This window comes from Bubalus bubalis, chromosome 3 (assembly GCF_019923935.1).
Source record: "Bubalus bubalis isolate 160015118507 breed Murrah chromosome 3, NDDB_SH_1, whole genome shotgun sequence".
Lineage (NCBI taxonomy): Eukaryota > Metazoa > Chordata > Mammalia > Artiodactyla > Bovidae > Bubalus > Bubalus bubalis.
In genome coordinates this window covers 14,937,414-14,947,113 of record NC_059159.1, presented here as the reverse complement: position 1 = coordinate 14,947,113, position 9,700 = coordinate 14,937,414, and the positions used below count along the sequence as shown (strand labels likewise).

Below are 9,700 nucleotides of genomic sequence, written 5' to 3'. Positions count from 1 at the left end.
TTTTCTGAAAATAGAGCAACCAGCTCACACTAAACTGCATTTATCCTGATTTTCTCCAGGTGAAGAGCTACCTTTAATACTCCAAAAGTTTACCCTGTTAGAAAAGTCAAGGTGACTTTCTTTTAGACCTGAGAAAACACAAATCTTCAGTGGGATAATAATAACATTTACGTAGTATACAACTATATTTGGAAAGAGATGACTTAGTGCTTATAAATACACTAGCATGGTGTCATATATGTGTATTTACAAGTATTAGTTTGTGCTATATAATGATGGTGATAATCATAATAAACTGAAAGCAAGAATCAGAAATCCATGACAACCACTGTTTCTGTGTATGAGCAAAAGTCATACACATCATCAATACTTCCTTACTCTTTTTTCCACTGTGTTCTCTCTTCCTCTTTTTCTACTGTTTTCTTTCCTCTACTTTTTCCTTTTTTTTTTTTTTTAAGTTTATGTTCCCTAAGATTTAGAACTACTGGTAGGGTGACCAGTTGTCCCAGTTTGCATAGAGCTGAGAGGGTCCTGCAACATGGGTCTTTTGATGCTAAAATTGGAAAAATCTCATACAAACTGGGAAGAATTGTTCATTCTAATACTGGTATCCCTCAAAATGTTTCTCAGCTTTGCCAGGGCATTCTGACTCAAAGAAGTCACAAAGCAGTATCATTTTGGCTTCTCCCAGAAGCCCAGGGCCTGTAAATCTGAGGAGGACTCAGGAAGAAAGGGGAGAGTGTCGGTTCTCTCAAATGTGTATAAAAGGACAAAGCTCACTGTATGTATTTCAGCAATAATGATGGAAAGAATTCAGAATGGCCATTTCAGGTTAAACTTAAAAGATTAAATGAAGTCAGGAAAACATTATTCCAAAGGGTCTAAGATTACTGGAGCTCTATCTATTGAATTCTTTCTTATGTACATCTCACTAATCATAGGGAAGTTGTTTTCATTAAAAAATATTTAAAAAATTTTAAAACTATGCATTAGGATGTAATATACAACATAGTGACTATATTTAATACTATATTGCTCATTTGAAAGTTGCTAAGAGAATGGATCTTAAAAGTTTTCATCACAGGACTTCCCTGGTGGTCCAGTGGTTAAGAGTTCACCATCCAATGCAGGAAATTTGGGTTTGATCCCTGGTTGGGGAGCTAAGATCCCACATGCCTAGTGGTCAAAATACCAAAACATAAAACGGAAGCAATATTTTTACAAATTTAATTAAGACTTTGAAAATGATCCATATTTTAAAAAAAGTCTTTAAAAACAGTTCTCATCACAAGAAAAAAATTTGTAATCTTGTATGCCGACAGATATTAGCTAGACTTACTGTGGTGATCACAATACATACAAATATGAGATCATTATATGAAACATACATATAGCTTATGTATTTAAAAATATATAAACTAATACATTATATGAAACTAATACAATGTTTTATATCAATTATACCTCAATGTGAAGATTTTAGTTGAGGTAAAATATACATAACATTTACTACACACTCATATTATTGTGTAACCCGTCCCCAGAACTCGTTTTCATTTCACAAAACTAAAATCCTGTTAAGCAGCTCCCTGTTGACCCTCCTCCCAGCCCCTGGTAACCAGCATTCTACTTTCTGTCTCTATGAATTTGACTACTCTAAGTACTTCATAGGCAAGGGCTCATTTAATATTTGTCTTTTTGCTCCTGGCTTATTAGAACTTTTAAAATTGACTGATTATGGACTTCCCTGATGGTCCAGCCTTCCAGTGTAGGGGGTACAAGTTTGATACCTGGTCAGGGAGCCAAGATCCCACATGCCTCGTGGTCTACAAATCAAAGCATGAAACAGAAAGAATATTGTAACAAATTCAATAAAGACTTTAAAAACGATTTTTTAAAAGCCTTAAAAAATTAAATAGAAAATAAAATTAACTGGCTAGAACCAGAAACAGAAAGTGCCGAAACCGGCCCAGGTCTCTCATCTCCTTTTGTTCCTTTTTACCAAGCTCACATGTGGACATGTGCAATTCACCTTCGTGGTTCCAACTCAGTAATTCTCAACCTTCTCACGCAGGGAGCATTTAAAAATTCTCTTGTCCAGGTTCCACTCCCAGATTCATTGAATTTAGAATCTCAGGGAGTGAAGACTACTGCAAACATCCCAGGCATTTCTAATTTACATTCAAGATCGCCATCCAGTGCCCAGCTGGAGAGCTGAAAGGCAGATGTGTGTGTGTGCTGTGTGCTCAGTTGCTTGTTGCTGCTGCTGCTGCTAAGTCGCTTCAGTCGTGTCCGACTCTGTGTGACCCCATAGACGGCAGCCCACCAGGCCCCACCATCCCTGGGATTCTCCAGGCAAGAACACTGGAGTGGGTTGCCATTTCCTTCTCCAATGCGTGAAAGTGAAAAGTGAAAGTGAAGTCACCCAGTCGTGTCCGACTCTTAGCGACCCCATGGACTGCAGCCTTCCAGGCTCCTCCATCCATGGGATTTTCCAGGCAAGAGTACTGGAGTGGGGTGCCATTGCCTTCTCCGGCTTAGTTGCTTAGCTGTTTGCAACTCTGCAACCCCATGGACTTCAGCCCATCAGGTTCCTCTGTCCATGGGGATTCTCCAGGCAAGAATACTGGAGTGGGTTGCCATGCCCTCCTCCAGGGGATCTTCCCAACTGAGGGATCGAGCCCAGGTCTCCCAAATTGCCCTCGGATTCTTCATCATCTGAGTCACCAAGGAAGCAGATGAATAGCTGGCAAATCAGAGAGTTTAGGGAAGATGATCTTCAAGGTCTCTTTTTTTTTAAAAAAATTGTATTTATTTATTTATGGCTGCACTGGGTGTTCCTTGCTGCATGGGCTTTTCTCCAGTTTCAGTGAGCAGGGGCCACTGTTCGTTGTGTTGTTCAGGCTTCTCATTGCAGCGGCTGCACTTGTGGAGCGCAGGCTCTAGGCGTGCAGGCTCAGTGCTTGCAGCTCCCAGGCCCCAGAGTGCAGCGGACTTTAGTAGTTGGAACATGTGGGCTCGTCAAGTTCTTTTTAAATTCAAAAATTTTGCAAAATCAGCTAGCATCTTTGTAATTCTCAACCAGCAGTGGTTGAGTTGCTTCAGCTAGGCTTAGAAGGAGATGAACCAGAGCTGTCTGGAGTGTGGCTCCCCCTGCAGTTTACTGCTGTCTTGGCAAGCCCACTGTCCTGTCCTACTCTTTCCCACCCCATGGATTGTAGCCCACCGGGCTCCTCTGTTCATGGAATTTCCCAGGCAAGAACACCGGAGTGGGGAGCCATTTCCTACTCCAGGGGATCTCCCCAACCCAGGGATCGAACCCAGGTCTCTTGTGTCTACCTGCGTTATCAGGCGGGTTCTTTACCACTAGCGCCACCCAGGAAGCCGCATAGAGGCCTCTTACTGGTGGCTATAACACCCCTCTCCTGCTGCATTCATTCAACGCATACTTCTTAATATGGCTCACTTTCCCTTTAAAACACTTATTCAAGTAATAGATAATAGTATTTGTGCTCAATACATCAACTTCTAAAAGACCTTGAGATTTACAAATAATTCTAAAGTAAATGGGGACATTACAGGGATATTGATTTCAGCTGAATGTAAGAGATACTTTATTGAAACTTGAGGGGTTTAATAGAATAAATTGCCTTATGAATAGTGATTCCCTTGACACCAGTGCTACACAAGCGAGTATGACCTGTGAGAGATACTATAGCGTCAGAATCCTAAATTAGAAGAAATTAGGATGACCTGTGAGGAGGCCCTGTGCATGCGTGCCAAGTCACTTCAGTCATGTCCGACTTTCTGTGACCCCATGAACTTTAGTCTCCCAGGCTCCTCTGTCCATGGGGATTCTCCAGGCAAGAATACTGGACTGGGTTGCCATGCCCTCCTCCAGGGGATCTTCCAGACCCAGGGATCAAATCCATGTCTTTTGTGGCTCCTGCATTGCAAGTGGATTCTTTACCACTGAGCCACCTGGGAAAGCCCCTGTGGGGCTCTCCTAAATCCAAAATTCCATGATTTTTATTTATTTATTTTGGCTGCACTGGGTCTTAGTTGTGGCATGTGGGATGTTTTTAGTTGCAGCATGTGGGATCTAGTTCCCTGACCAGGGATCAAACCCAGGCCCCCTGCATTTGGAGCTTGGGGTCTTAGCCACTGCACCACCAAGGAACTCCCCCAAAGTCCATGATTTTAAAGTCAGACAAAGATTGACCTGAAGCAGAGGGATGGTTTCTGAGCTAAGAAATGGAGCTCCAGGGTTCTGATTATTTCAACTTTCAATCACTCCCCAAGTATATTTACATTAACTACTAAATGTAAGATATCCCAAGTGAATACACATTTGTGCCATTTGGAAGAACATTCATTACAGCATCTAAGAACTTCCTAAAAGCTTTTTAGGAAGATTTGCTGATTATTTTCATTGTAAAAGAATTATTGATTTTGTAACATCATGTTTTACAAATATGGATAGAAATAACAAAACATAAGAGAAAAAAAATGGAGAGATAAATTAATCTGCAATTTTAGTCGGAGATTTTAAAACTCATTTTTCAGTACTTAAGGAAGTAAATAGGCTTCCTCCCCAAAAATCATCTTTGTTGTTAATTTCTTAATTTTCATTAGAGGACATCCTCCATATTAATTCAATATTGTTAAATGCTTTGATACTTGTTTTATGTTCCTGAAATACTTGGAAATTAAGCAACATAATTCTAAATTGCCATAGTTAAAGAAGAAATCCCAAAGAAATTTGGAAAATATTTGAACTCAAGGATAATGAAATCACAAAATATCAAAATTTGTAGCATGTAGCTAAAGCACTGATTAAAAGAAAACTTATACCTTTAAATCTTATATATGAAAAGAATAAAGCTCTAAAGTTAGTAATCTAAAAATCCACTTAAAGAATATAGGCTTTTAAAGACAAAAACTTAAAGTGAGTAGTAAAGTAGAAATAATAAAGTTATGAGCAAAATTTAACAGACAATAGAGTTACTTTGAACATCTAAGCATTGATTTATAGATCACTAGTTACTTAGCCACGGTGCTTGGGTGACTAAAAACAACTTTAAAACTGCCCTTTGAAGTGCATTTAGAAAGAAAAAAGAAAGAAACGTTCAAGCCGCCATTAGGGAAGCAGAGTGTGATTCAATTCCTTTGGAAAAACACAAAGCACCCCACAGTTCCATGCAAAAATAGCTAAAGCTTCTCGCGTGCTATAATGTGTCAATAACTTTAGAAACCTCATTTCATTTACTCCTCACCCAAGCCTTATGAGGCAATATTATTATCTCTATTTTGTAGGTGAGCAAACTGGGTCTCGGGGAGGTTAAGTAATTTCTTCCTGAGCATAAGTTCAAGTCCAGGTCTTTCTGATTCTTTCCCTTATTCCAAGTTATCCCAATCCATTCCTCTAATAACAAATTGCTCACTGACTGCTTGAAAAACAAATGTGTTTGGGTTAAATTTTGCCCTTAAAATGTTTTCACTATGAATTAGTTGCCAATGTGTAAACATTTGATTTTACATGAAAGTCTAGGTACCCTGTCTGTCTCGAAGAAACAGAAGGTCTGGCAGCCCTGCATCTGAGCTTTTTTTTTAAATTTATTTATTTGGCTGAGTCAGGTTGCAGCACTTGGGATCTTTAATTTCAGCATGAGGGATCTAGTTCTCCAACCAGGGGTTGAACCTGGGCCCCCTCCATTGGAAGCACAGAGCCTTACACGCTGAACCACCAGGGAAGTCCCCTGAGGTCTTTTAAAATATATATATATATTTAGTTTTGGCTGTGCCGGGTGTTGGTTGCTGCAAGAGGGCTTTCTCCAGTTGCAGCGAGCAGGGGCTACTGTACTTTCTAGTTGTGGTGAGCAGGCTTCTCACTGAGTGTCTTCTCTTGTTGCAGAGCACAGGCTCTAGGTGCAAGGGCTTTGGTAGTTGTGATGTACGGGCTTAGTTGCCCTGAGGCATGTGGAATCTTCCCAGATCAGGGATTGAACCCATGTCCCCTGCATTGGCATGTGGATTCTCAACCACTGGACCACCAGGAAAGTCTTCCTGCAGTCCTGAATGCAGGATCAGGCAATGTAACAAGGCTGGATGGGCCGCATCCTTAGCTGGGGCCTGAGACTTTAGGCTGCCCTGGTTCCCACCCCTCTGTGCTGTATCCTTCACAAGCAGGCTAAGGGCTGGTTGCTATTTCTCCCTTCACAGGCAGCCCTTGCCACTTATACCTGGCACCTGTTGGCACTGAATTTGCAACCCCTCATTTAGAATTGGGTCTCAGGTGGCACTAGTGGTAAAGAACCTGCCTGTCAATGCAGGAGACATAAGAGACGCTGATTCGATCCCTGGGTCTGGAAGATCCCCTGGAAGAGGAAATGGAAACTCACTCCAGTATTCTTGACTGGAGAATCCCATGGACAGAGGAGCCTGGCGGGCTGCAGTCCATGGGGTTGCAAATAGTCGGACATGACTGAAGCAACTTAGTATGTACACATGCATTTAGAATCTCTCTTCCACATCTCTTGCCCCAGTTCAGATCCCAAATATTCTGGTCCTATTGGTCCCAAGGGACCAATTGTTTGTTTTTTTTTTTGGCATGGTTTTTGCATGATTCCCATTTCCCACAGGGCTTCCCTGATGGCTCAGAGAGTAAAGAATCTGCCTGCAATGCAGGAAACTCGGGTTTGATCCTTGGGTTGGGAAAATCCCCTGGGGAATGGCAACCCACTCCAGTATTCTTGCCTGGAGAATCCCATGGACAGAGGAGCCTGGCAGGCTACAGTCCATGGGGTCACAAAGAGCTGGACACGATTGAGTGACTAACACACACACACATTTCCCAAGGGTAGTTGGGCTAAGCGTGTAGTCACCTTAAAATTTCTGCACAAAACGAATTCTATGATTTCTCTCATTACTTCCTCACATGTTGGAGGCATTTTCTCTCCCTCTGTACTTAATAGCCTATCTTGCTTTAATTTCTTCCCACTCTGGGAGGCTAGGTTTGGTTTGGTGGGCTGATGAGGGAGGGAGAAACCGTTCCAAGTACTTTAGCGGGTGGGATTGAAGGCGGAGCCCTCCTGAGCTATGAGTGTCCTATGAGTGGGGCTGGAACTAAGGACCAGGGGAGTGGACAGGGTGTGTCACAGAGAAGGGGAAGTGCCTGCTTCTTTCTGGCCCAGGAGGAACCGGGTCAATTATTCAGCACCTGGGTACCCATAGAGCCCACAGCATCCCTGCTATTGTCTTCCCAATCCTCCCCCTTGCTGTCCTGCCCCACCCCACCCCCCAGAATAGAATGACACCTACTCAGACAATGCGATGCAATTTCCTCATTTTATTAGGAAAGGACAGTGGGAGTGGCACCTTCCAGGGTCTAGGAAGGCACGGGGGAGGGGCAACAACAGATGGCTGGCAACTAGAAGGCGCAGCTGGCCTCCCCGAAGCGGCGGCACTTCATGACCCGCAGGTACGTCTCCGTTTTGTGCAGGTCCTTCCGGAAGCAGGAGAGCAGACCGTAGTTCTTGAGCAGCGCGTCGTCACTGCGCATGTTTGTGTCAAATTTGTCATAGGTCTGCTTGAGGATCTGCCCAGCCCGGGGGGTGCCGTCTTCCAGCTCCTGCCAAGGGAGGGAGAGACAGAGAGGCCGAAGGGCCCTCAGGAGCAGCTCCCTCCTGCCCGCTCCATTTTCCACCCTCCCCTACAGGCTTGGAGAAGGGCGAGGAAGGAGGTTTCAAAAGGGGAAAAGGTTTCCCCTGGGTCAAGGCTGGACTGCTAGAAAGAGAGAGAGAGCAGGGATCTCTCTCCCCCAGCCCACGTGCGTTCTCCTGGCTAAGCCAGGAGAGGGCGGGCATGGCCCCCAGCATGGAAGGGACCCACAACGCCATCCCCACCCGCATCAGGGCCAGGATGCCTTCCTCCAGGTCCTTCAGCTTCTCATAGACACGGTCCGAGGTGCCAAACACCAAGCTGTTGGTGAAGACTCTGCTGAGGAACTGCAGGGGCCCAAGCCACGACTGGATGAGGAGCAGTGAGATGCGAAGCAGCTCCAAGTCCTGCTGGCAGATGGGTGGTCGGTGGGTGCCGCGGGCTTGGGGCAGCCCTGCAAGGTCGGCCTCTGCCCGAGGACCTCCTGCCACCACCGCCCACCATCATCCTCCACTGCCATCCAACATTCTCGGCCACCTCGGGGAGAAGGCTGCCCCAGGCCCGGTGCGGAGAGCTGGGGCAGCCTACTTAGGATGAAGGAGGTCCCCTGCTCCTCGGTCCGAGGTTGCCACTCACCGATTTCTGCTGGGCCTCGTTCTTGCCTGTGGGGGCCGGGATGGTTTCGGAGAAGCAGAAGGCAACCTGGGTGTTCTGGATGGAGTATCTCTGTCCCTCCGGGATGTAGGTGCGTTCCTGGGGGAAGAATACACCCACCCAGGTCTAAGCTGGTGCGCGGTTCCCCTCCCCGCCTTATTCGGAACCCTCCCCACCCCACACACCCCCGTTTCTGCTCCCCTAACCACATCCCTACTTGGATAAAATACGGCTGAACTCCTCAGTTTCCTCCCACTGTGTGGAGGGGGCGTGGATTCACCCCTTCCGGCCTCCCCACCCCTAGGACGCATCCCTGGGGAGCTTACAAACTCTTTGAAGGTGTCAGCAGCCAGCTGATGCAGGTGCTGAGCCCGGAGCACAGCGTTGGCAAACAGGCTGGACAAGGACATGGCTGGGAAGGCGCCCACCACCTGAGTCCAGGGCAGGCAGAGCAGGGCGAAAGCCAGGAGCAGGGAGGTCCGGGGGCCTAGGGAGAGACCAGGAGGGCCGCGACGGAGGGGCCCAGGGAGCTAGACGCCTGATCTCCTGCCAGCCCCCACCTACCCTTCCCTCCAGGGACTGAGAACATTTCAAACTTGGCCAAATGTCTGAGTGTAGATACCTATGTTCACATTCGGAAGCCCTAAAACCCAAAGCTGTGGACACATCCATCGGCAGGGCCCCCCGCATCACCCCTTTAGGACACACGAATGGAGGGGATTTTAGCGAGCTTACCTGCAGCCATCATAGCTGGTGAGCTGTCCACAGGACCCTGAGTCGTCTGGTGAAGTGGGTCCTGGGATCCTGGAATTGGTCCCTGCTGGGCCCTTTTTATACCCTGGCTTCTCTCTCTCCCTTTCCCCCCACCTGTGTGCTCTATACATTTATGCAAGGACCACTGGCAGCCTGTGCTAATGGATAATTTAGAACCTCCTCTCACTCATCCTGTTCCCGTTCCTTCTCTGGGGTCATGTCCCCCAGGCTTGTCATCATCCCCTCTCCACTGCCACCAGCCTGAGGGCTGTGCACACAGGGTCTCAGCTTGAGAGCCCACCCCATAGGTTTTCTTTATAAGGGGGAGGTAGCAGAAGCGAGGAGAAGGCAATGGCACCCCACTCTGGAAGGCTGCAGTCCATGGGGTCGCTGAGGGTCGGACACAACTGAGCGACTTCACTTTCACTTTTCACTTTCATGCATTGGAGAAGGAAATGGCAACCCACTCCAGTGTTCTTGCCTAGAGAATCCCAGGGACGGGGGAGCCTGGTGGGCTGCCGTCTATGGGGTCGCACAGAGTCTGACACGACTGAAGCAACTTAGCAGCAGCAGCAGCAGCAGCAGTAGAAGCAAATGGGCTTCCCAGGTGGCTCAGCCGTAAAGAATCCAGCTG

The 9,700-nt window shown here is 46.4% G+C and overlaps 1 protein-coding gene across 2 annotated transcripts; it reads right to left on the bottom strand.

The window, feature by feature from the left end:
- Positions 1 to 7,328: 7,328 nt before the first annotated feature.
- Positions 7,329 to 9,160, bottom strand: GH (somatotropin-like). 2 transcript variants are annotated; one of them, XM_006041621.4, is made up of 5 exons: positions 9,049 to 9,160; positions 8,640 to 8,800; positions 8,296 to 8,412; positions 7,905 to 8,069; positions 7,329 to 7,630 (listed from the first exon to the last, which is right to left on the bottom strand). In XM_006041621.4, the coding sequence occupies exons 1-5, from the start codon at positions 9,059 to 9,061 to the stop codon at positions 7,430 to 7,432; spliced, it is 657 nt and encodes a 218-aa protein (XP_006041683.1). In that variant the 5' UTR covers positions 9,062 to 9,160; the 3' UTR covers positions 7,329 to 7,429.
- Between the last annotated feature and the right edge of the window lie 540 nt (positions 9,161 to 9,700).